At 43.6% G+C, this 26779-nt stretch overlaps 1 protein-coding gene across 2 annotated transcripts in view; it reads right to left on the bottom strand.

Annotated features, from left to right (window-relative positions):
• Positions 1-2554: 2554 nt before the first annotated feature.
• Positions 2555-26779, bottom strand: part of AP3S2 (adaptor related protein complex 3 subunit sigma 2) — a 58031-nt gene continuing 33806 nt past the window's right edge. The window contains exons 5-6 of one of the 2 annotated variants that reach the window (XM_022563959.2): positions 5130-5237; positions 2555-3523 (exon numbers count right to left, since the gene is read on the bottom strand). In XM_022563959.2, coding sequence (XP_022419667.1) covers positions 3395-3523; positions 5130-5237 — 237 coding nt within the window. In that variant the 3' untranslated portion in view covers positions 2555-3394. Of the gene's footprint in view, positions 3524-5129; positions 5238-15255; positions 18743-26779 lie in introns of those variants that run through there. The other variant, XM_089906809.1, reaches the window with a different exon arrangement.

Here is a 26779-nt window from a genome sequence, read left to right as displayed (position 1 = left end):
ATGATCTGTGCAGAAAGGTGGGTACACATGGACTGAATGTTTGTGTCCTCTCCCAAATTCATATGTTGACATCCAATCCCCAATGTGATGGTATTTGGAGATAGGGCCTTTGAGAGGTAATTAGGTTCGGATGAGGTCACAGGGGTGGAGACCCCATGGTGGGATTGGCACCCTTATAAGGGGATGAAGAGCCCAGAGCTTTCTCTTCATTATTTCCGGACAGAGCAAGAATATGGCCCTCTGTGAAACAGGAAGTAGGCCCACACTAGGCACCAAATCTGCTGGCACCTTGATCTTGACCAGCCTGCAGAACTGTGAGAAATGTTTGTTATTTAAGCCACCCAGTCTATGGTATTTTTGTTCTAGCAGCTTGAAGACAGGCTGTTTGGAGCACAGACAGCAGAGCATGATGGGGTCAGCTGGGGTTGGGAAATGGGTTACTGTCCTTTAAATATTCCATAAAACACAAAGTCACTGACTCTAGCCTCCACAAATTCAGGCTGCCAGTCAGATGCAACCTGAGCACTCAGAGATGCACAGCAGAGACAGCTGCAGGAGGCAGGGCCTCACTGCTCGCAACCTTCAGTGCCCAGAACTGAGCCTGGCATCCACCAGGCATTGAGAAATTGCAGAATGGAGGAATATTAGATTTTTGTCAGTGGCAGTGAACACTGAAAACCCAGTATTCTGTACCACTTCAGGAAATCCTCATTGTAAACCATCCAGGACCAAGGGCTCCCAAATTCAAACCTGGTCCCTATTTTCATAACCAACATCTCTCAGCAGCAGTATTTGTATCCCTCTCCAAAAAAAGGCCAATGAGGATTTCCTCTTATTTTTCAAAAACGTTTATGGCTTTGCTGATAACAAGCAAGAAAGGTACCTGGATTTGCAGGCAACCTCAAGTAGTTAATGAACAATTACTGTGGCTCATCCAAAGGGATCAAGTGTTCCAAACAAAAGACCAGGCTCAAGTTTTATGTCATTTTTAGAAGCAGTATGAGGGATGATGTTGCGATGCCCACTGCTGGAGTCTCTAGGACCGGTCAGTGGCTTTTGGGAATCACTGGTTTCTGGCAGGCAAAACATTCAAAGACTATTCCAGGAAATCCAGAACATGTGGCAGCAATGCAATAAGCCATGAAACAAACTCAAAAAAAACAACTTGATATGTATACGTATAACTGATTCACTTTGCTGCACACCTGAAACTAACACAACATTGTAAATCAACTCCACTCCAATAAAAATTTTTAAAAAAGAAAAAAGAAAACTGACTTGGTTCTAGCTCTGTGACCCTGGACACAACACTAAACACTCCGGGCTTCTGCTTCCTAACCAGTTCAATGGAGGCATGCGGAGGACCCCCCAGCTCACAGTCTTGGATGCTCTCACTGGCTACCAAGCCAGTTTTTAATCACAGTTTCTGAGAAGCTACCTATACTTTTTGAGGTTTCCTTATCCATAAGAAAGAAAATAAAATTGGGAGAAGCCATCTTGAGCAGTGAAAAAAAATGAACTGTGGATTTAGGCAAACAGAGAGTCTCAATTCTTAGCCCTTGTGACCTAAAGCAGGTTACTTGACCTCTCTGAGTCTTACTTTCTTGACTTGCAAAATGGAGATGATAGTGTCTGTTGTAAGGATTGTGGAAGGATCTCGCTCATGCCGCCTTACAGGAGGTGCAAAATAAATATCGTTTTCCTTCTTTGTTCCCTATATCACTTTCAGCAAATGTGAGAGGGATGTGAATATACTGAAATGTCTGTTAAAAATAAAAATTAAACTCTTTAAAAGAATATCAGAGGTTTTAACATCAGATAGATATATAAACCTACATTTCCCTCTTCCAACATAAAAGGGCCTACATTCTGATCAACACTGCCCATCTCTGAGGTTATCAGAGATGTTCCAAAAGACTGAGGTTAAGAGGCTACAGGGAGCAAAAGGCACCAAGCACAGGAAGCACTATTCAAAGTGGGAAAAGACGTGGTCCTGACCATGGTCCTGCCGGGCACCATCTCAGATGGGCTCTGCGACAGCATCAGGAGGCCTGAGGAAACAGTTTGGGCCACTGGCCGGCAGGCACGAGAAGTCCCCAGGCCGGGAGACTTTACCATGATGGTGCAGCGAGCTCCATAATCTCAAGGCAGCTCAACATCATACCTGAGACCTGGCCCCAAGGCAGTGCAGGAGTAAGAGGCACTACTTCAAGGAGCAGCTTCAGCTCTTAAGTTAACCACAGGAAGAAAGGCTCTTACCGAATGTAAACATTTACAGGTTTCCACAGCTAGCTCTAGGGGACTGTCATCTGAGGGGAACAGGGCGTGCCCAGAGTGAGCTCAGGCAGGGACCCCTCGCACACTGGGGAGAAGATGCTGCACTGCCACCGGTTTCAGCCAGCAGGATGCCCGTGTCCCCAGCCTTCCCCTGTGCCAGGTCCAGAACACATGACCCCAGCTCAGGCTCTCATGCTCCAGAAGCTGGTGTAGACAGCAGCGGGTTTCCTGTACAAAGAAGACTCATCATTCATAACACAGCAACTGACCCATCTGCTACTCGGAAGGAGAATGTATTTTAAACCTGGAAGAGTCATAATTCTTAGATGTTCCACATGTTGTCAGCTTTGCTTTCTACAGACACAGGGCCCCTCCCCTTTGAGGGGGACCCCTCTGGCTGTGGGGGGGTGCCCTCCCTATTGGCAGAAATGTGGGGGGCAGGCAAACAACAGGCTTATGATTTGGATCGTGTCCTGCACATAAACACCTGGGAGAGCAGGGCCAGGACTGTGGCAGCGGGGAGTGTATGCTGCAGGAGGTAGTGATGAGACAGCGTGGCTATACAAAAGGATTCTGGGTGTGCCAACTCTAGTAGAGTCAGTAGGCAACTCTGGATCTCATAACATCCTGCCCTTGTTTGCCACTCACCACATCCCCACATCTAGAGGGTCAGCCTTTTTCTAGCTATGGCACCTCACCAGGAAAGTCAATGCTACAGGACCTCAGGGAGCCTCGTGGTGCTAAAGTTGAAGACTCACGTCAGAGAACATCCTCGTGGTGGGGTTCTGGGAGCAGGGGGGCCTCTCACTACAGTCTGCAATCCCTGGGAGTGGCTGCACGTGGCAGGTAAAGGGGGCGAGTGGCTTGGGCACCTGACCCCTACTGAGGAAGCCAGGGCCCCTCACATCTGCAGTGGCTGTGTGTACAAGAGACAGGCAAGGCCGCACATGTGAGAAGCAAGCACACAGGCTGCCAGTGGACACAGGACTCCTTCCCACTTCGGGACAGCAGGGGCCACGGCCCGAGGCAGGACTCCTCTAGGGCGCAGAGCGGGCTTTGCTGCAGAACTGGCTCAGCTTTGCTGGTTCCAAGGACTCAGTTCAGCCATCTTCCACTCTCAGACAAACTGGGACAGGTTGGGGACTTTGATGTTGAGATCGCCAATGTTGATATTCCGAGGCATCTCCGGCAGGTTGATGTTTTTCACAGCGGACACGGCCCGGGCGGGCGCTGCTGAAAGGCCACCCTGGGGAGACGTGAAGGTGGGTATGAGAGAAACCCTCAGTGTCATCTGCTTAAGGCTTAAATAAAAACAAGTGAAAGAGGGCTAGAAAATGTCCAAACCGAGTACATGCAATGCACATTTTGATTTTTCCCTCCTTATGCCTCAAAGGTGGCCAACACAACAATCTTTAGGTTAGTAGGTTCTATAGTACAGGGACTCAATCTGCACTCCTAAAGGTGGGTTGTGTCTTATGCAGTTTTATAGCCCCAGTGCCAACAGTGCCTGGCACACAGTAGATGTTCAGTAGATGCCTGTTGAAATAACCAAGGAAGTTTAACCAAGTCATATTCAGCAACAGGTTTATGAAACAAAATTAAACAAAACCCTTTCCTCAAGAGACTGAAGACTCTTACAGAGGAGTGCAGTCACAGGGAAATTCTTAAAGGGAAAAGGAATGTCACAGCTTAGGACAACCGCTTGCCAACTAATACCATGAAATGGACAAGAGCTGGCTTTGGAAATGTCATGTGGCCACAAGACGGGAAGAAGGACACGTAGGAGGTGGAGTGTACCCACAGACACAGAAGGTCTGGGAGCAACAGAGAGGAAAGGTGCCTGCGGTCAGCCCTCACTCTCCAGGCTCGGCCCCGGTGTGCGGAGAGGGGGAGAAGTCGACAAGGATGTTCTCAAAACCATTTCGTCCTTCTTGACTACTTTTCAGGATCCTGACTCCAATTCCACCCTCGCCCAGCAAGTCTCCATTGCTTCTAGTTTCCAAATCCCTTGCCTCTGACTTACTATTCCCGGAAGCTTCCCAGCCTACATTTCTAAGAGAACTATAGTTGCCACAATAGCTGTGGTCTGGAAAAGCTTCTTCAGCAGGACTGCCAGTCCTTACAGGAAGCATTCCTGGTTTCGCAAGATCAAGTTCCGTTACACAAAGCAATGAAGCTCTTTAAGACACTCAGATAATTGAAGAGGTAATTTGTTCTGCTTGTTCTGCCACGTGTGAAGGTGTATGCCTGTAACCTCTACTCCCTGGTAAGGCTGACGAAGGTGACGGAGAGACCTCGGGGAAAAGGATGGAAATTTACTGTGAGCATTTGTATCAAAGTCAGCACTATGTGGGGGTGGACCTGGGGTATGCTATTTTCAAACTCAGCCCAAACTCTACTGTAGCTTTTTATAAGGCTAACTGGAAATAAGGAAATTGGCAACTCTGAGGTCTGAAACCACGAGAAGTGCCTGCTGGGAGACCACTCATAGGCACACAAACTAAGAAACCACACTGGAATCAGAGAAGGGGATTCTGGGTCCCTCCAGGGAACACGTGGCTTTGAAGGAGGAATTAGAAACCACAAACATTGGCCATAACCTCCCAAGCCAGAAGCTGTTTGCCTTCCCGTGCCACCTGGCTTTTACATTCACACTTTTAGCCTTTTTCTTACCTTTTAAATCTTCATGGCTGGCCTTCAAACCAATGAGTTTCGACAGACTCAAGGAAGAAAGAGGATGAGTAGAAAACCCTGCTAAGGATCCACAGCAACCCAAACCCACACATTAGCCATTCCTCCTTCTGCCCACGTCTTCTCTAACCAGCCAGGGCAAAATTACAGCTGCATCTCACCTCGGATTTCTCCAGCCTGTTCTGAGCTTCAATCTGAGCCACAATTTCATTCATGTTTGTTTCCAACACCATCCCACCCATCACCACCTCCTGAAGAATGTAGTGCACCTGAAGGGGAAACAAAAAGAAGAAGGGTTAGAGCCCTTTGTGGGAGTGACAGCGTGGACCCAAAGGAAACCTTGTGTGCTTTCTTGTAGCAGCAGGGTGGTCATACTTGACACTGGCACCTGATTCACAACAAATGTCTCAGAGACCACAGGGGATTCCCCCCCCCCACATCCCGGCATATCAAGACACAAATCTCTTTCAAAAGCAGTGCAGAAGGGCCTGGCTACACACAAGGTGGTGGCTGAGAGCACAGGCTTCATTTGAAGTCAGACTGTGTTTAAATTTCAGCTCTGCTCTTTGTTATTAGCTGGGTGACCTTGGGCAAATCATCCTTTCAGTGCTTCAGCTTCCTTCCAGGATTGTGGTGAGGGCTGAAGGAGACAACCTGTGTGAAGCACCTACCCGGTGCCTGGCACACACTGGGTTCTAAAAAAATAATGATGCCTTTCATTACTAGTGTTATCATCATAAACACCGACTGGCATTAAGTCAGTCCAGCTATGACAGAACAATTCCTGTCCACGCACATTTCCATGTGAAATATGTTATCCCCCAGGCTTCAATAAGATCCTCCAGTCTGTGCTCCGCTGGAGGCAAAACAGGCCCGTTTCTTGGCACCCGTCCTCATCCCATATCTTCCAGCTTTAGATAAGAAACCATGTTCAGGGTGAATACTTTTTTGGTCATGAGGCTCACACGTGGGCCTTCCATCTAGCTAGTACTTCTCCCAACAAAGCTGAGTCTCAGACTGCTGTGACAGCCGACTATTGCGCTGACTAAACCACTCTATCCCACAGTGGCAGGAAAGCTGCCATGGGAAGCCCCAGGTGGGTCAAGGTGCCCACTGGGGTATGTAAGGGGTGGTACTTCATATTTCAAATCAAGTCCTATCGACATGGCTTTCAAAGCACTTTCAATTAAGTTGGAAAGACAGCAAGTACCACTTTGTATTGTTAACCAATCGCCAGATTAGTGGGATAGTCCTACAGGAGGTCAGGGAAGGAAGACAGCAATGGCTAGAGAGACCAGAGCCAGTTTCACCGAGACAGTGAGAGAACTGAAGCTGGGTCTGCCATCAGAGAAGCAGGGAGGAGGATTTCAGGTGAAAGGCACTGGAGGAAGCAATTCAGCTGGTGTATGGTCTGAGGAGCACCTGGGTCTGGCTAGAAGGTCAGGTTTATGCAAAAGAGAGGCTGAGGATGATGCTGAGAAGGTAGTTTGGGTCTAAGGCAAGGTCTCTCAACTTGGGCACTATTGCCATCTGGGGCTGGAGGGTTTTCTATTGTGGGGAGCTGTCCCGTGCATCGCAGCATGTTTAGCAGTATCCCTGGCTCTGCGCACTAGATTCCAGTAGCACTCCTTCACCTGTGACAACAAAAACGTCTCCACACATGATCAAATATCTCCGGGGGAAAAAACTGTCTTCAGCTGAGACCCTATTGGCGTAAAGTCCAGACTAAACTATGGAGGATTTGAGGGCCAATATACTCCACAGGCTATGGACAGTCAAGAAAAAAGACATGTCTGCAAGTTTGTGCACGTGTATTTTTGACACATGAAGTTTTCTGACACATCAGTTCTCCATATTTTGCCCATAATAAGTGAGGGGAATATACTAACAGATGTAACTAGGGTATTTCTTCTGACCTCGAGGAGGGAGTGTAATAAAGCATACATTCAAATACAAATAAAATACGTTTGCTTACATTAATTAAGGCTTATTAACCACTTTTATGTCTACATATACACTCACATGAGGTGTTTTAAAATTTTACACAATATGAACTATTTCATTATCTACATGCAATGGCAATTTAATAGTGAAACTCTCATATACAGATAATTTACAAAATGTTAAACAAGACTGGTCTTAAAATTATGCCCTGGGGGACTACACTGTTTATACTTCCCCATCAAGAAATAGGCTTCCAAAAATAGTATTGTGTTTCCTTAAAAAATTAAAAATAGAATTACCATATTACTTCTGGGTTTATACCCAAAAGAATTGAAAAGAAGGATTCAAAGAGATATTTGTATACCTATCTTCATAGCAGCATTATTCACAATAGCCAAAAGTAGGAAGCAACCCAAGTGTCCATCAATGGACGAACAGATAAACAAAATGCGGAATATACATGCAATGGAATATTATTCAGAAAATTCTGAAACAAGCTACAACATGGATGAACCTTGAGGATATTATGCTAAGTGAAATAAGCCAGACATAAAAGGACAAATATAGTATAATTCCATTTATATAAGTACCTAGTAGTCAAAATCATAGAGGTAGAAAGTAGAATGGTGGTTGCCAGGGACTGAGGGGAGGAGGGAACGGGGAGTGTTGTTTAATGGGTATAGAGTTTCAGTTTTGCAAGATGAAGAGCTCTGGAGATGGGCTGCACAAAAATGTGAACACATTTAACACTACTGAACAGTACATTTAAAAATGAAGACAGTAAACCTTATGTTATGTAAATGTTACCACAATTTTAAAAAATAGGTCTCTATACCAGTACTCCTAGTATTTATTCCTTTTGTTTAATGAACCCCTTTTTCATAGGGGAAGTAGTACTTGTTGAGCATCTACTATGTGCTGAGCACTTTATACGTAACTTATTTTAATTTTAAAACATCCATCTGAGGTAAAACGATACATGGAAAAGTCAATAAACTATCCCAATGTCACATATTTAGTAGCAGAACTGATCACTGAATCTAGGTCTGTCTGACTCCAGAGCTCATGTTCTACCCTTTCCACCATACTCCCTCCTCAAAATCCCAAACTAAGTCTTCCACCCTCTTCATCTGAACAGGGTGTGTCAAAGGTCTAGTAGAAAGTCTTCCATGCTTTATCCCCAAGGCCTAGAACAATGCCCAGTGTGGAGTAGGCATGTTGAATGAATAAAAGGCTTTTTTTTTTTTTTGCTGTACGCGGGCCTCTCACTGTTGTGGCCTCTCCTGTTGCAGAGCACAGGCTCTGGACGCGCAGGCTCAGCGGCCATGGCTCACGGGCCTAGCCATTCCGCGGCATGTGGGATCCTCCCGGACTGGGGCACGAACCCACGTCCCCTGCATCAGCAGGCGGACTCTCAACCACTGCGCCACCAGGGAAGCCCAATAAAAGGCTTTTCATAAGTCTGAAAAGCATCTTCATAGCATCTTCCGTGGGCTTCAGGTGCTTAAAAGATGGATGACAGTGTGGTGGTGGAGGCTTTATGGAGAAGGTGTAGTAAAAGGCCTAACAGAGGATATCATGGGGACCAGCGGTTGGTTAATAGATAATGTCAGTTAAGACTTTTGATTTGAACACTGCATCATGAAGTCATAATTTTTAAATGCTATTCAAAATGTGTTTCAAGTGCAAAAAAGGAGAAATAAATAAAAATGCAAACTCCATTTTCAACAAAATTAGAAGATAACCACAGGGCTTCCCTGGTGGCACAGTGGTTAAGAATCCGCCTGCCAATGCAGGGGACACGGGTTCGAGCTCTGGTCCGGGAAGATCCCACATGCCGCGGAGCAACTAAGCCCATGCGCCACAACTACTTAGCCTGCGCTCTAGAGCCCGCCAGCCACAACTACTGAGCCCGCATGCCACAACTGCTGAAGCCCATGCGCCTAGAGCCTGTGCTCTGCAACAAGAGAAGCCATGACAATGAGAAGTCCGCACACTACAACGAAGAGTAGCCCCCGCTCGCCGCAACTAGAGAAAGCTTGCGCACAGCAACAAAGACCCAACACAGCCAAAAATTAAAAAATAAATAAATACATTAAAAAAAAAAGGAGATAACCACAATCCCAGGCGCCAATAGGTGTAAAAGCTGTCAAAAGCAGGGAGCTCAAGCAAGGGCTCTTTTCCTTTTGAGAAGAAGAAAGGATGCTACCGAGAGAGGACACGGGAGCTGGAGAGCTCAGGAAGATCTGCAAAAATATACTTTTTGTAGGTAAAGAACACACCCTCTGGGACCAAACAGATTCCTTGTTTTTGGAAGACAGGAACTTCTTTGGACCTGGAGTTGGGGCTAAATGAGAAACCATCCAAACAAGCTCTATTTGCCTCACAGAGCCAGTCTCTGTGGCAGCGGAGAAGATAGCCTTTGCATGGTGGAAAAATTGCAGACACCCACCTCTCTTGGCTAGGTAGAAACAAAGGGTAAAGGAACTCACCCGGAACATGAAATCATGAGAACAACTGCAGCCAGCCTGGAACATAGACTTGGGACCTCCCCTAAACAAGCATCCTGCAAACAGCTGGTCCCTGAAAAACTCACCTATTTAAAGATGAGTTATAAAAATGAAATCTGCACAGGATCTATATAAAGATGAAACAAGAAAAAAATTAGGAAAGAAACAGGAAACCCAAAAGGAAGACTAAGACTACACACCAGAAAAATGCTGTGATACAGCAGATAAAATGTAATAAAATACTTTACAAAACTGAAAAAAAAAAACTATGAAGCAAGAGCTCAAAGCAGAAGTGCAAGAGTTTATGGGAGAGGCAGGGAGACAAGAAGAAGAGAAGACATAAGTGGAAGGGAAAAAACACAGAAAAGAAGATGAAACTGGAAGGAAGAAAAGGCAGGAGAGACTGCTGAAAATATAGGGAGGAACAAAAAGGGGAGACATTTTTAAAAAGCAACTAAAATCAAATGAAAAAAAGAATTAAAAGGAATAGGGAGAAAATGAGTTACAGAAGACAGCAAAGGAGATATAACATATGCATAAAAGAAAACTGTAACATAGAAACAGAACAAATATGTAAAGACTCAGTTCATAAAGATGATGTAAAAATATAATTCAAGATGTTCTTGAAAGGGCACATTGTATTGCAGGGAAAAACTGACCCAGAACAATCAGTGCCAAGATAGACTTTGAAGGTAAGATTTCTCAATTTCTGCAACCAGGCAAAAAGATCAAATCACTTAAAAGAGGGACAAAATCTTGAAAATTTCAACGGTAAAATTCAATGCTAGCAGAAAAAGGAGCAATACTTACAAAAATTCCCAAGGAGACAAAGGGTAAACCCAAGAATTTTACACCTAGGTGACTGTCAATCAAGAGTAACAGAATAGGAAATATTGTTCCCATGAGTCTTTTTTGAGGAATCTACAGAAGAAAACACTTCTGCTAACCAAGAGGTGACTGGAAAAATCGTGGCAGAAAGACTGGCGGTTAGCACTGAATCCCCTTAATGGTAGGACTAAGACAAATGGGATTAGAGTGACAACAGAATGCCCATGCTATATGTTTTGACAATGTAGAAAGCTACAGCTAGCCAAAAATTAGGAAGACAGGGGAAAAAAAGAGGGAGGCAGAATAATAACACTGTTTTCCTTACCCTCAATGGATAGCATTTAAAACCGACAACCCATGTAATAAAGATAAGTTATTCTGACTTTTATTGTGACGTTTTCCCCAATGTCCAAGCCCATAATCATCTGCTATAAACACTACCTTGAGAGCCATCAAATTTTTGATGTAGAGCCCAAAGGTTCTTTCCTGCTAGCTAGAGATCTATGCCTTTTTTCTTGTATAAAGTTCACTCATAATGTATCATCCACAATTTCCAGTTTCTCTAAAGGAGAGGCAGAACTCAGACTACTGTGAAACAGGAAGCACAGAATTTTTCTAGATTTTAAGAGTCCTCCGCCTCTAGTCTCCTACAGTTATCCTGTCCAAACCTAATTCAACTTCATTTCCTTTTTTAAGTAACTTGCCTTTCCAAAGCAAGTTAAGTTTTCATAGAACAAGTCTCTTTCCTCACTCATGGTTTAGCTGTATATGATTAATTAAGTTACTTATTTACAATACCAATATAACTGGCATCAACAGGTCTCAAACAATCACAACTGACCTTTGGTAAGCACAGTGACTCGTGCAGTGTAAATGAGCAAAGGATGAGCAACTAGGGATGAGCTCACCAGCGGCCCATGTTAACCTGACAAGTCAGTGAAGACTTCCTTCCACTGACTATGAAGTGGACCATGAAAGATGGGTGACATTTCTTTGAGTGGAGATAGAGGGGCCTTGAGAAAGCTGGAGGTTGCCAAGCATGAGTGTGGGGAGAAGGCAGCCAAGAATCAATACCAAACTCGTGTACTTAAAAAACTAGAAAAAAGGGCTTCCCTGGTGGCGCAGTGGTTGAGAGTCTGCCTGCCGATGCAGGGGACACGGGCTCGTGTCCCGGTCCAGGAGGATCCCACATGCTGCGGAGCGGCTGGGCCCGTGAGCCATGGCCGCTGAGCCTGCGTGTCCGGAGCCTGTGCTCCGCAACGGGAGAGGCCACAACAGTGAGAGGCCCGCGTACTGAAAAAAAAAAAAAAAACCCTAGAAAAAAGAGATCACAAAGAATGGTTCTGTTAAATGACAGGAGCTGACTGATGGACTGATCTTAAGGATGCTAGCAGAAACGTAGGTAAGTACCTCAGAGAACACTGAGGGTTAAAGGATCAAACCAACAAACCAACAAATCAACTGATGTGGGGGAAAAAGAAATCTGAAACCTGAGTCATGTAGGTGGCAATAAAAACCACAAGAATAGAAGATAGCAAAGAGGTAAAGGTTCTCAAGAGCCCTAAACCCAGCTTAACGCAGTGTGCACTGAACAAATATCAATTATCAAGTAATAGTAATTCATAGCTCTCTAGCAAAATTCATTCAGAAGTGTTTAAACAAAAGTGTTACTGATTTCTTAGTTCCTGGCAAATCCCCTGGTAATTTGACCCAAGAGTAATCACAACAGGGAAGAGTTTAATCTGAATAAAAAGATTACGATAACCCTAATAAACAAATAGGTTATCTTGATGTGAGGGGAAGGCAACAGAGGAAATACTTTGGGTGATGAATCTGAAATGTTAACAGGTAAAATGCTGGTTGGAAACTGTGTTTTACAAGATCAAGATACATAAATTTATGGCCACACTTTAATGAGTGAAAGTTGGTGTTTATAATTCTGTCTCTTAAAACCCCTTAAAGGGACTTCCCTGGTGGTCCAGTGGGTAAAACTCTGCACTCCCAATGCAGGGCGCCTGGATTCGATCCCTGATCAGGGAACTAGATCCCACATGCATGCCACAACTAAGAAGTCTGCATGCCACAAGAAAGATCCCACATGCCGCAACTAAGACCTGGTGCAGCCAAAATTTAAAAAGTAAATTAATTAAAGAGAAAAACAACAACCCTCAAAACAGTCAAAAAGTAGGAATGATTACCAGTCAAGATGTCTATTCCTCTGAAGGCAATTTAACCTGCTATCGAGACTCTATTCTCTCCTCCCCACACATCTGGACATCCGTCTCCTTCATTTTTCTTTTCCAGGAAGCTGTCACATCATCCTCCCTCTGTTGAAGGTACTTGCTTCTATAACTGGATCCACTGGGCATCCAATGTGGCCCCTGTATTCTTTTCTGTCAGTATAAGCTAACTGTTTGAGACCTTCCCCATCTCATTCCCTAGAGGCAATATGAAATGTCCTGATCAGGATAGAGACCTATAAGTTTGTACCCTGGGCTCCCTCAGGAAGTGTTCCTGTGACCCAGTTTACTAACAGATGAAATAAGAATAAATCTGGTGCATGTTGAGCATTCAATAGAGCTTAGGTACAGCTTTGGGACTCCTGGAAGGTGTGACTCTCCTGTTCTGAAGGGCTTGAATCAGAGGTTCTGTGCCAACAAAGGCTTGGTAAGCAGTTCCACTGTGAAAAATGCACAGAAAGGTGAAAATAACACTGGGAAGCATCGAAGGAGAGTTAAATGACTGTTTAACCTGCTGGGACTTCCTGATGGAAAGAAAGCACTTCTCTAATTGAACAAGGGCTTGTAATGCTGAGAACTCTGCTGAGAATTGCTAATACTAACCCTCACTACCTTCTACCATTCTTCATGCTGATCCTGTTAGCAGTTCTGTAAAAATCAGAGACTGCAAAACCATTCTTCCAAGATTTGAGGTGATGAATACTTAAGACTTGGGCCGAGTAAATTCAAGAAAGACTAAGGACCTCTCTAGGCTAAGATAATCACCCTCTTCTCAGTGATACTGCTGTGCCTAGTATGCATCTCTCCTGAGGCACTCAATTCAGTGCACTGTCATATTTTTCACTTGTCTGTTCTTCTCCTCCACCATGATTTTTCCTTGAAGGCAAAATCTATGTCATATTCTTCTCTGGGTCTCCAGTGCCAAGCACTGTGCTTCGTAACAGCGGTACTTCATAAATCTGGTTGAATGGATGAAAGAGGCTCATCTGGTTCACAAGTCCTGATTTTGAGGAGACACAGGCCTTTTGAGTTGGCCTGGCTTCCCATTCTAGCACTGAGAAGCACACTCTAACTGCCTGGGACACAAGAGTTAACCTCCACAGATAAAAGTGGGTTAAAATGAGCTTGCTCGTTTCATGTCAGGATTGATACAGTCTAAAAGGGAAAATAAAAGTGTCACTTCAAGGACAGAGGTGCTCCTTAGGGACACAGCTCTGGAACTACAGGGGGTGGAGACAAGTCAGTTTCAACAAACCTATCCAAGAATAGAGGATTCCAGGATCTTCAAAAGTTCATCCTTGGTTATGTTTCTCACTGAAGATAAAAAAGTTCTGAATCCAATCCCAGGTCAACAGAAGCCATCACTGTCTACGGCTGTTAGCATAACTGATGCCATCCTGGGCACATACAGTTCCTCCTGTCCTTCTGCTGATCCTACCCGGGACTGTACTGTGCAGTAATCACTTCTGTTGTCAGGGGATTGGTATGTAATAGATATTGTTTAATAATCATTCTGACCAGGTGGCCTCTATGCTCTGTTAGTTCCCAAACAATGATGAAGACCTCTGCTGACATATACCTGGTTACCCATGAGACTAGTAACCCATTCATAAATCTTGACTTAGGAATGCATGTCCCATTTCCGAGCACATACCCCCCTACACTAGGTTAACTATGAAACTGTCCCAAGGGCCCCTCGGCAGTGTGGAGTGTAGCTGCAAATGCTTCCAGATCACTGCCCGATCCCACCCTGTGAGTGAATTACCCTATAATAAACTGATCCATCGATTATATAGAGCTGCCTGTCTTGTCTTTCAGTCTCAAGATACCTTCTCAGTTCACTGGGCACTTGTTGTTCCCTCTGTCCTCCAGCAATCACTAAAAGCAAACTGACCTGGAGCTTGAAGATAACAAACATCACTCTTTTTCCTCCAGTAAAAATACAGTCTCCAGACATTGCTGGCCATGTTCCAAAAGTTTATTTTTAAATATTAAAGTTACAATGTATTTTTCTATAGTTATAATAAATAAGGTTCTCATGCAAGCAGGACACAAAAGCTGACTCAAATCCATGTTACCTAGAATGTGATACCATAAAGCACCCCTGCATCTACAACTAAGTACCATGAATAATACTGTTTCTATCGTAAAATGCAGTTCTATATTGGGATGGCAGGAACCCATCTAGCGGAACTCCATGGGCAGAAAGGGTAGTGACATGTCAACACTCACCACACTCCAAGCTCAATCATATCCACAGAAATCTCTAAACTAGATCAATCCCTCTCCAGGTATTCTGCATTGGAGGATGAAAGCCTGCTGTATCACACAAGACAAGGGCTTACATCCCCACTTCGTATCCATACTCTCATATCTTTTTTTATTTTTTTTATTTTTTATTTTTATTTGGCTGTGTTGGGTCTTCATTGCTGTGCACGGGCTTTTTTTTTTTTTCTAGTTGTGGCGAGCGGGGGCTACTCTTGGTTGCAGTGTGCGGGCTTCTCATTGTGGTGGCTTCTCTTGTTGCAGAGCACAGACTCTAGGCATGCGGGCTTCAGCAGTTGTGGCACACGGGCTCAGTAGTTGCGGCTCGTGGGCTCTAGAGTGCAGGCTCAGTAGTTGTGGCACATGGGCTTCATTGCTCCGTGGCATGTGGGATCTTCCCGGACCAGGGCTCAAACCCGTGTCCCCTGCATTGGCAGGCAGATTCTTAACCACTGCGCCACCGGGGACGTCCCTCATATCTTTCTTAAAACAACTATTACGGGGCTTCCCTCATGGCGCAGTGGTTGAGAGTCCGCCTGCCGATGCAGGGGACACGGGTTCGTGCCCCGGTCCAGGAAGATCCCACATGCCGCGGAGCTGCTGGGCCCATGAGCCATGGCCGCTGAGCCTGCGCGTCCGGAGCCTGTGCTCCGCAGCGGGAGAGGCCACAGCAGTGAGAGGCCCACATACCGCAAAAAAAAAAAAAAAAAAAAAAAAACAACTATTACCACAGAGAAGACAATAAAATGCTCATCAAATACAAAAGAGCATGGTCACAGTGCTTGTACTGGAACCGGAGGATGCCAATATTGCAACATTCAAGTTTTAAAAAAGAACTGTTAATCACTAATAAAATATCTAGTCTACTATATAAAATCTAAGTGCTAATAACTTTTTCTACCCCAAGTCAAAAAGCTTGGTTGGTTTCATCAGTTCCTAGGAAAGGCCTCCAGAGAGTAAGGAGGGAAGAGATTCTTGGTGGGATGGGGTATGCATCATCTCTTTGTCTACGCTAGGGGGTGTGGTGGCTATTAATAGGCAAAAGGGTAGGAGGATGCTCCAAGTGGACTCAGTACTGATAGGGGAAGAGAAACATCTGAGAGTCATTTTTTCCAAAGTAAGTCTCTAGTTCCCATATTATCCATTTTAGAAAGAAATGAAAAGGGGAAGAGGGCATAAAAATGCCTTCCAGAAACCTGGTATGCTCTGCTAAAGTAAAGAGAGCAGGCAGAGAAAGCAATCTGCTTTGTAAAGTTCTGTTTTTCTCTTTTCCTTGCTATTAGTGTCTCCTGAACCACTTTCATGACCTTCCTTGGTTTTTAGACTAGACATTTTCCACAGTTTTCTCCAGATGTCTTGTCATGAAATTCCATAAGACCCAATCCCTAGCCCTTGATTTTCTGTCTTTCTCTTTCACTCACATGATCACACAATGAAAAAATGAGAAAACAGTGGAATCTCATCTTATATAAGGTTTAAGTTCTAAAGTCACCAAGTAAGATGGAAACTATGCATAGCCAAAATCCCTTAAATCACCAATGCAGTCCAACCTGGCTAGTCTTTCCTCTTGATTACTTTTTTTTGTCCTCAGTTAAGTACTAGATAAAGTGGCTGGCTTGTTGTTTAGGGACCACACAGATTGAAAATCTGTATTGTATCTTTAAGGATTAAAATTACTCTAAACACAGTAAGATGCTCATGGGAGGCACATGACAGGCACATGAGAGGAGAGGCAAAGAAGAGCGGATTCAAATCTTCCCTCTCACACTCATTCCAGGCACAGACTAAGGGAGTAGAATTGTGGACAGAATCATTCTGTATTTAGAATTTAATTCTCTTTCTTCTTGCCAAATGGTTAGAGATGAATCTGTATATACTAAGTATGTATATGTGAGCCCACTGTACCCCCACAAACAAGATAATGTATTAGGTTCAAGTATTCACTCATTTTCACTAAAAGAATGTGATCTGTAACAATGTCTATTTTTATTTTATTTTTAATTTTTTTAATATTTCCTTGGCCGCGCCGCACGGCATGTGGGATTTTAGCTCCCTGACCAGGGTTAGAACCCGTGACCCCTGCACTGGAAGTGCTGAATCATAACCACTGGACTACCAGCAAAGTCCCATCAATATCTGTCTTTAAATATACTTAACATCACAGAATGTTAAAGCCAGAAGGAAGAAATGAAGATAAGATTTGGACCCTGGCCTCAAAGGGCTTAGTCAAGGAGGGAAGATAAAACATGCATGGAATTAACTATAATAAAAGGAAGACTGTGACCCAAGTACAAAATGCTGTGGAATTTTAGACAAGGCTGGGCCTTAAACTAACCAGTAAATGGAAGAGACGCTATCCAGGCAAGGGAAATGGCAAGTCACTCAGTAACTCATTAACTATTCTTCAGGGAATTCCCTGGTGGTGCAGTGGTTAAGAATCTGCCTGACAATGCAGGGGACATGGGTTTTATCCCTGGTCCAGGCAGATCCCACATGCCGTGGAGCAACCAAGGCCATGCGCCACAACTACTGAGCCTGAGCCCTAGAGCCCACACACCTCAACTACTGAGCCTGCACACCACAACTACTGAAGCCCGTGTGCCCTAGAGCTTGCACACTGCAACTACTGAGCTCACAAGCTGCAACTACTGAAGCCCACGTGCCTAGGGCCCACGCTCTGCAACAAGAGAAGCCTCTGCAATGAGAAGCCCACGCACCGCAATGAAGAGTAGCCCCCACTTGCTGCAACTAGAGAAAGCCCGTGCACAGCAACGAAGACCCAATGTAGCCAAAAAATAAATAAAATTAAAAAAGAAAAAAATCATGGTAAAGTCTCCAAACAAAACAAAACAAAAAACTATTCTTTATGCTCTCCTAATAATTCTTCTTCTTTAAAAAGGATTACTCACTTGCTGGTTTTATGTTTTGTGCTCTTTTAAAAAATAAATTTATTTATTTATTTATTTTTGGCTGCATTGGGTCTTTGTTGCTGCGCGCGGGCTTTCTCTAGTTGCGGCGAGCGGGGGCTTCTCTTCGTTGTGGTGTGCGGGCTTCTCATTGTGGTGGCTTCTCTTGTTGCGGAGCACGGGCTCTAGGCGCACGGGATTCAGTAGTTGTGGCACGCGGGCTCAGTAGTTGTGGCTCACGGGCTCTAGAGCACAGGCTCAGTAGTTGTGGTGCATGGACTTAGTTGCTCCGCAGCATGTGGGATCCTCCAAGACCAGGGCTCAAACCCGTGTCCCCTGCATTGGCAGGCAGATTCTTAACCACTGCGCCACCAGGCAAGTCCTGTTTTGTGTTCTTGAGTATGTATTGTTGACTGTAGCCAAGTATACTCATTGCATTTTACTCCTTCCTTAAAAAAAAAAAAATTCCTATAATGAGTCAGAGTTCTCTGTGAAGTAATTTTTTAAAAATGTTCTAGCAGGACTTTCTTTTTTGTCTACTGTTTCATCCTCCCTCATTTCCTGCCTGTTTGCAATATTGGTCCCAAATGCTAAGCACAACACTTTGTAAAGAAAATGGTCCAGGCTTTGTTCTCTTGAATTTTATCCTCTCTCTGGCTGGTTATCTGTTAACAAAACATGAGCTTAATACATTCTTACCACATTGAGGATGCTAAAGCAGGAGAGGACACTAAGGGAGTATAGCTGTGTGGAGAGTGCAGGCTCTGAAATCAGAGTCCAGGGTCTGAATTCTGTCTCTGCCACTTACTAGTTGTGAGACTTTGGAGAAACTGAGGCATCCTAGCTCTAAAGCTCAGTTTCTCCATCTGTAAAATGGGGAGAACAAGAGTTCTTACCTGACATACTATTTAAAGATAAAATAAAATGATGCAGGAAATAGGGCTTCCCTGGTGGTGCAGTGGTTGAGAGTCCGCCTGCCGATGCAGGGGACACGGGTTTGTGCCCCGGTCCGGGAAGATCCCACATGCCACGGAGCGGCTGGGCCCGTGAGCCATGGCCGCTGAGCCTGCGCGTCTGGAACCTGTGCTCCGCAACGGGAAAGGCCACAACAGTGAGAGGCCCGCGTACCGCAAAAAAGAAAAAAAAAAAGAAGAAGAAGAATCACTGCTATGGGGGGATACAGAGCCACTGAAAAATTCAAACAAGGGAGTTAGTCAAAAACACACTTTTAATATGTCATTAGGCAGGTGTGTAAAGGGTGAAGTTAAGGGGGTAATATAGAAGGCAGAGAGAACTGTAGGAAAAAAGTAAAAATAAAGACAAAAATCATCATTTATTGAGCTAAGCAGTTACCCACTAACTCCAATCCTCAAAATAACCGTGAATGGTAGATGCCAAGACTCTTTGATTATAAATCACACCATTATTTTATGTATCACTAAAAAGGAAAATGTTGAAATGCTAATTAAACTGTGAAATGCCATTGACTGTAAGACAAATTTGGATTTGATATGTAAAGTTATAAATATTACCCAAAAAGGGAGTCTAAGAATCAATTAAATATGGTATCATCCCTGTTTTACAACTGAAGAAACTGAGGCACAAGGAGGTCTTTAGGAGGGTTGCCTAAGTCACAAAGTTAGAATCTAGTAGAGCCAGAACCCATGAAGCCACTTCAGGCAGAATCCCACTCAAGGAACACAGGGCTCCTCCTGAGTCCACCCAGATGTTATCTCCCAAGGGAGCAAAGGCAAAGCTAAGTGATAGACTGATGTATGCCCTGAAACTAGTGGGTGTACACAGGTCATAACCTTGAAAGTTGAGGTCTAATTAGAATCTAGTTTTTAAAAATAGGCCTCTAGGGCTTCCCTGGTGGCGCAGTGGTTGAGAGTCCGCCTGCCGATGCAGGGGACACGGGTTCGTGCTCCGGTCCGGGAAGATCCCACATGGCGCGGAGCGGCTGGGCCCGTGAGCCATGGCCGCTGAGCCTGCGCTCCACAACGGGAGAGGCCACAACAGTGAGAGGCCCGCATACGGCAAAAAAAAAAAAAAGGCCTCTAGCTGTGTTAATCAGACATTATATCTGAAAAGTGCTTTGAAAATTAAAAAAATTAAAAAACCACACAAAATTTGGACAATCAATCAACTGCAACAATTAACCTACCAACTATATTTGAGTGCCCTGTACTGTTCAGATAACTAACAAACTATTACATACTGACACTATTCCAAGAGTTTAAATCCTATTGGAAACAATTAGGAATAAAAACTTTAAAGCAAGAGTAAGAAGACAAATAACTTGGAGACCTACAATACTGGAGTCCAGAGAAGACTTCATCAAATGTAAAACTTGAGCTGGGTGCTGAAATCTTGAAAGCTTGTTAGGGAGAAGATGAGGGTATTTCAGGGTGGGGACAAGGCATAGGCAAAGGCAAAGAGGTGGGAATTGACAAGGTATGTATGAAAAACAGAGGAAGACTGTCTGATTGGCCTGAGGGGTCTCCGTTCCAAAGCAGAGACAGCCTGAGGGACAAGAGGATCCACAATCCAGAGATCCTTTGAGGTCAGAAGGAAGAATGTAGACTGAAGGGAAAATGGGAGAAATGTTTTCTATGGAAGATTAGACTGAGTGAAAAAGGTTGGGAGAAAGACTGGATATAGCTGCAGTAGTTACCTAGAGCTGATATATTAGTTACCCAGGAAGGAAAAGGAAAGGAAAGGGGAAAGGAAAAGAGAAGGAAAGGCAGAGGTGGGACTGAAGCGGACCCTGAAAGAAGAACCAATACCATTTTGCGACCACTTGGAAATAGAAAGCAAAGTACACATCCGAGATTTCATGCCTTGAAGAAAGATGATATCGCTGACACAATAAGGAAAGTTAAGAAGAGAAGACCACAGCTGAGTGGGTAAGTGGGTGAGGGGTAGGCAAGAGAGGAGGTGAGGAAAGTAGGAGAAAATGAGCGGTTTGGTGTACACTAAGTTGGAAGTGATGGCAGGTCATCCAGATGGAAAGGTGCTGTACACTCCAATAAACACAAGCCTTTAGCCTGGGTCAGAATGAGATGTAGATCTGTCGCCCATGTGTATCAAAGCAGACGAGTGCCCAAGGATGAATGTAAAAAGAGAAAGCCAGCAGGGTGCCAGGGACAGACCTGTGTGGAATGTGCCCATTTCTCTCATTCTGTAGGTAGGAAAAGAAGCAGCAGTCTTAAAGCCCAAGGGGGTCAGGCCCAGTCAGCAAGGAACCTTCCATTCCTTCCCTGAGGTTTCTAAACAACATTAACATGATTCTTCTAGGGTAAATTCAGATATATTGATTCCGAAAATCTAAAGGGATGCACTTTATAGTGACTGGGCAAAAAAACAGGAAGTGCTCAACTCCAGGCTTTGACAGGATGACTTCCCTTCAGTGCTATCAGGAGTTCAACTGCAGGCGGATGGGTCTGGGCATCCCTCTGCCCTAACCTGCTAAAAATGTCTCACGGTACAGACTGGCTAACTTCAGAAACAGATGGAGCAACTTGTTCTCTACAGAATATGGACCTTAATTCTTGAGGTCATAAGCAGATAAGGCCACAAAGATTTATCAATGACCAAGATGTCAATGTAGCAAATTGTTTTCCCCAATCTAGATGGACGTGCTTTCAGACTCATAAATGTGTCCTGAGGTGTACTCTGGGCCATTACCACTACTGTGCACACACTCCCTTGGCCCTCCCACTTGTACTCCGGAGTTAATCACAGTTTCTAGGCTAAGGTGAAGGGATAATGTGTAGACAATCTACAACTTATCTAGCTTCAAACTCAGACTTTGCCTCAGAGCAGGAGACAGCAATTTAAACTGTTTACTGTATAAAGCTTACATTAAGAGAGGGCTGTACTCTTTCTTCAGTGCACTGGACCTAGAAGACCCAGGGTGATAAAGAGGCTATATGCACATGGTACAACATTTTTGAAAAGTTAGTCCCCACACTTACCTAGCTCCCCTCTCCAGAGGCAGTGACGACTTTTCCGCTCCTCTTTCCCCATCCCTACCTCATCTCCTATTATCCCCCCCCCCTTTCTCACTTCCATTCGGCTATACCAGCCCCAAGGCCTTTGGACTTGTTCCATTTACCTGGAATGTTCTTCTCCAGGGAAGAACCTATCTCTCTCTTCTCTTACTTTCTTCTGGTTTTTGCTCAAATGCCATCTTATCAGGGATGCGTTTCCTAAGCACCCTATATAAAATATCAAGCCATACCTACCCACCCCTCAACCTGCTTTATTTTCTCTCCTGCACTTATTACCACCTAACATTTATTTTATTTTGTCTCCCTCTAGTAGATATAAGATTCATGAAGAAAGGAATTTTTGATGAACTATTTCGCTGGTAGTAGATGGACAAATGAATTCAACAATGAATAACCAGTATGTGCCAAGTATTGTGCTAATATCTGGAAATACAGTAGTGAGCGAGACAGTCTGATCCTTACCTTAACAGTATCTGGAGGTGGCGGGGGGTAAACAAACAAAAGAATGAAATAAATATTTACTATGTTCTAAGCACTTTCCATATATTTAATGCTCACATCCACCATATAAGCTAGGTGCTATCACGATTTCCTGTCCACACATAAGTTCCTAAGGCACAAGCCATATGGTTCTTAAGCGGCAGAGCCAGGAATCAAGCCGAGACATGCAGGCTCTGGAGTGTGTGCTCTTAAACAGGCAAATAAGCAAAAACAACACACTGTGTTAAATGTCACGGCAAAAGTAACTGAAGGTGCTCGGGTGGAAACAAGATAAGTATATCTATTTCAGTCTATGGGCAGTGAGGGGAATGCCAAGAAGTTTTCCTAAAACCTTTCCAGAACTGTCAGTCTGGAAATACAGGGGGATAGAGATGCAGTTTTGGACATAACTGAGTTTGAAGTGAGGTGAGTTCGGATGGTACTTTAGGAATCACTAGCAGAAAGATAACTGAAGTCATGGGACTGTGTGAGATTTCCTAAGAAAAGAGTGCCTAAAAGAAAAGAGAAGAGGGATCATTTAAGAGGTAAGAAGCTCAAAATGCCAGATGAAATGGCCAGAAAGGTAGATAAAACCTAAAAATAGAAACAAAGAATGCTTTAAGAATGAGGAAGTATCAAAACTGCTTGGTGAGAAGGGCACTGGGGAGTGTACATTGGACTTAGAAACAGAGGACAAGGTTCTCCACAGTCTGACCATTATCTACTTCTTCAAACTTCTCTCGGCCTAATCCCATACACACACCCTACTCTAACTCAGTGCTCTTCATCTAGGATAGCACTGCTCCCACCCCAGAGGGCATTTGGAAATGTATCAGGCAGAGGACCTACTAGCATTTAGTAGAGGGGGTCAGGGATATCCACAGTTCAATGAACAACTGCACTGCCCAAAATGCCACTAATGCCTCAGCTGGCAGACCCTTTGTCTAGCGGCAGTTTATGCAAAGTTCCCAATCTCCAGTGGCCTTCACCCCTAATGTTCCCATTCCTCCCCACCCCCTGCCATACCTTTAGCCTTTGTTCCTACTGTGTGGTCTCCTGGAATTCTGGTTTTGGAATCAGAAGTCAACAAATTCTGTAAATTTTTACATATATTTATTATAATATTCGTGCTTTTAAATTCTCAAATTCTGTAGTATAGTGGAAAGAACGTGTTTTGTGTTTTCTTTGGTTTGTTTGTTTGTTTAAGTTTTAGGCACTTTAAGCCTCAGCTTGCTGATCTGTTACACAGGGATGTTACTATCTACTGTATTAAAGATGACTGGGCTTAAAGTACCTAGCCCAATGCCCCGCACTTGGCAGCTGCCCAATCAACATTAATTTCCCTTTCTATGATTACCCTCCCCTTGAATGATTACAGTCCACCCATGGTATCTGTTGGGGGCTGATTCCAGGACTCTGCCACCAAATACTGAAACCCGTGAATGCTTAAGCCCCTTATATAAAACGGCACAGTATCTGCATATAACCTACGTACATCTTCCCATATACTTTCAATCATCTCTAGATTACTTATAATACTTAATACAATGTAAATGTTACATAAATAGTTACAAATACAATGTGAACGCTATATAAATAGTTGGCAGCATGGCAAATTCAAGTTTTGCTTTTTAGAACTTTCTGGAATATTTTTATCCCCCAAGTATTTTCAGTCTGAGGTTTGCTGAATCTGCGGATGTGGAACCTTCAGATCCAGAGGGCTAACTGTATTCTACTCAGGAATTCGTACAGACCTCACTGCTCTTCTCACTTGGCAGTGATCTTCTACCTCAAGTTGCTAATGGTTTTCTCCAGCTACCTGACTTGGGGCCGTCACACCTGCTGCCCAACATGCTCCATATCTAGGACCTCAGGCTCTCAGGCAAAAGCTATAGATGGGCCACCATCTATCCTGCCCCTCCTCCATTTCAGAGATTTGCCCCAGAAACAGCTATTTCTTTAAAGTTCCATTCTTCTTTCTCTACCTCTGATTAAATATCATTAAATAAAAGAGTTCACGATTAGGTACTATGTTATTCTGTATAAATAATGTATATACATTTTAGTTTTATGAAGTACAATATGCAGATATACTATACATATTTGACTAAATGCAGTGCTTGTGATCACTGCTATAAAAAGTAGTACAAAATGAGAGCTCCCTCATATAACAACATGCCTCCTAAAAAATTGCATTCAACTTAAGGCTCCTTCTCCAAAAATGTTGCTTTAGTCCAAGACCCAGGAATGTCTCTATGTGACCCATCTTTATAGTTGCACCATGAACCTCTTGAGGACAGAATATTTGTCTTTTCCATCTTTGTATCTCCATATCTAACACAGTGGCCTCCTCATTAATAAATGTTTGCTATTTGATAATCAGAGAAAAAAAGACAAAAACATTCTCAACAGACATCAGTACTTTACCAAGGTCAGAAAGCCACCAAGGTAAGGATAGGTAACTGGAAGCCTCTGTAAGGAGAGAGGAACCTGCCTCTCAGATATGGAAGCAATTTATTCTATTAGGGAATTTTAATTTTGTAAATCACCTTAAATTCATATGGGAAGCATATAAGACATAAATGCCAAGTATTTCATTAGAGAAAATGAAAAGCTGCTACATGAGATGCCTTTTCCTAAGATTCAATCATGTTTCCTTTTTACAAGTGTTCCTCGATTTTTCTGATACTGAAATTTCTAAGTTTCCACCTATAAATTGATGCTGAAGCATACGTCGGATTTATTTTGCCTCTAAGAAAATAAATGAAAAACAAAACAAAACAAAACTGTGGTAGTCATTAGTAATATTCAAAACTATTTCAGGTTCTCCCCCATCTTGGGCACACGGTAGGACTGCACTTTCCTAGGCCTTTAAGTGAGAGCACGTGGCTTGCTTTTGGCCAATGAAATTTGAGTGCAATGGATGCGTCACTTTAAGAGCCAACACACTTTAAACGCCCAGGTGGAAAAGTACACGTTGATGAAGATTTCCATCAGCCTGGACCCCCGAGTGACTACAGTAAGCAGACACACACCACAGCCACACAGCCTGAGTGAGAAATTAACCTTTCTGCTACTGAAAGTTTGGAGTTATGTTATTACCTAGTCTACCTAGATTGATACAAACACCAAGTCTGGCAAAGGGTTTTCAATTGGGGATCAAGAAATTCTGTTTTTTATCTCAGAGCAGGCCAATCCTCTTTGGCATCATAAATAATAATAGCAAGAAGTGAATCTCAATTCCAGCCTTTTAGTGCACCTACACATCAGCAATCCAAGTGATACACAATTTGTTTTATCTGCAACACAACCAAGTAACATCATTGGTAATAAGCTTTGCTATCACTACAGTCTTGACAAACACTAGGTTTTATTAAAAAGGCCGGATAACAAACAGCTCTAAAGGTCAAATTTTGCTGTTCTGTGTACAGTATCATCCTAATACCCTAAACCAGTAATAAGGAACGATTAAACAAACAAAAAAGGTTCTCTGTAATTTCAAGTGGCAATCAATGAGACTGTACATTGAAGCAGTGCAAAGTTCAAGAGCAAAGGAAAGTGAAAGTGTGTACTGTAGCAGATATTACGTATAGTTTGGAGCAGTCTGAGCTTTTCTTTCCTTTTTTTAAAACAAAGTATAGCAATGTTAGAAATTTAAGAAATCATTATTGCTAATCTCTGAGCTGTCCTGAGGGAACAAGATACTGGCCTCTGAAAAATATTCTGCCACAAAATTCTTCTCAAGTCTCAGCAGAGAACGGCTTGGAATGCGATGGGACAAAAGGCAGGCCTCGGCTCCCCTCCACTTTCTCGAGAGCATTCAGAGAGAGAAACACAGGTAGCCATAGACGGTTAGACATGCCAACTATCACCTTTCACAAGAACTAAAACTCAAACAGAATGTCTTGTTCTTTTAGGCCCAAACAGCTCCTCCTTCCTCACTAAAAACACACAAAACGTGTGTCCTTTACTCTTCCTCCATTCTCTGAAACAGAAATCAGGGTATCTGCTTCAAACATCACTGGGGTGTGGAGGGCATTAATGAGCTTTCTTTTCACAACCTCTGTTCCCAGAAGGGACATTTAACAAGCACCATCATTTATTTATGATCCTTTCATCTTAGGTCTCAACAGTTCATTTCAATTTTGAGCCCTCAGCATTTTCCCATTTCAGCAGCTTATACTTAGCAGAGATTTAAATTCCATACTACAGGGTTTCTTGGGCTCAGACCTGCCCCAAAGCATACGTTCCAAATCTCCTGAGACAGCCCATTGCAGATTGAAATCTATAAAAAGGCTGGATGAATTCCCTTGACACAGGCACTAAACCATGACTCTGATGACCAAATCTTGAAAGCCCAATTGAGTTCCAAATCCAGCTTTGCTGTTGAGGCACTGGTAGAACAGAATGTTAGGCTACTCACATGACTGTCTTTGAACAAAACTCAATTCACCAAAATCAACACCAATACCCACCTCAGCCATGAAATTGAGCTGTGTTTGGGGGATTTCTGAAAGCAGAAGGGAACCAACTGCCCCAGGCAAGATAAGCTCCAAATGGCACAGTCTGGAGAGTTGAGGACTATGCCAGAGACTATGAAATCAAACTTTACTCCAACCTGCAGC

This window comes from Delphinapterus leucas, chromosome 2 (assembly GCF_059928025.1).
Source record: "Delphinapterus leucas isolate spDelLeu-1000000601 "Yukka" chromosome 2, BTC_Dleu_Yukka2, whole genome shotgun sequence".
In the NCBI taxonomy this organism is placed as follows: Eukaryota; Metazoa; Chordata; class Mammalia; order Artiodactyla; family Monodontidae; genus Delphinapterus; species Delphinapterus leucas.
Note: the sequence above shows the minus strand (reverse complement) of the source record. Positions and strands in the feature narration are given on the sequence as shown.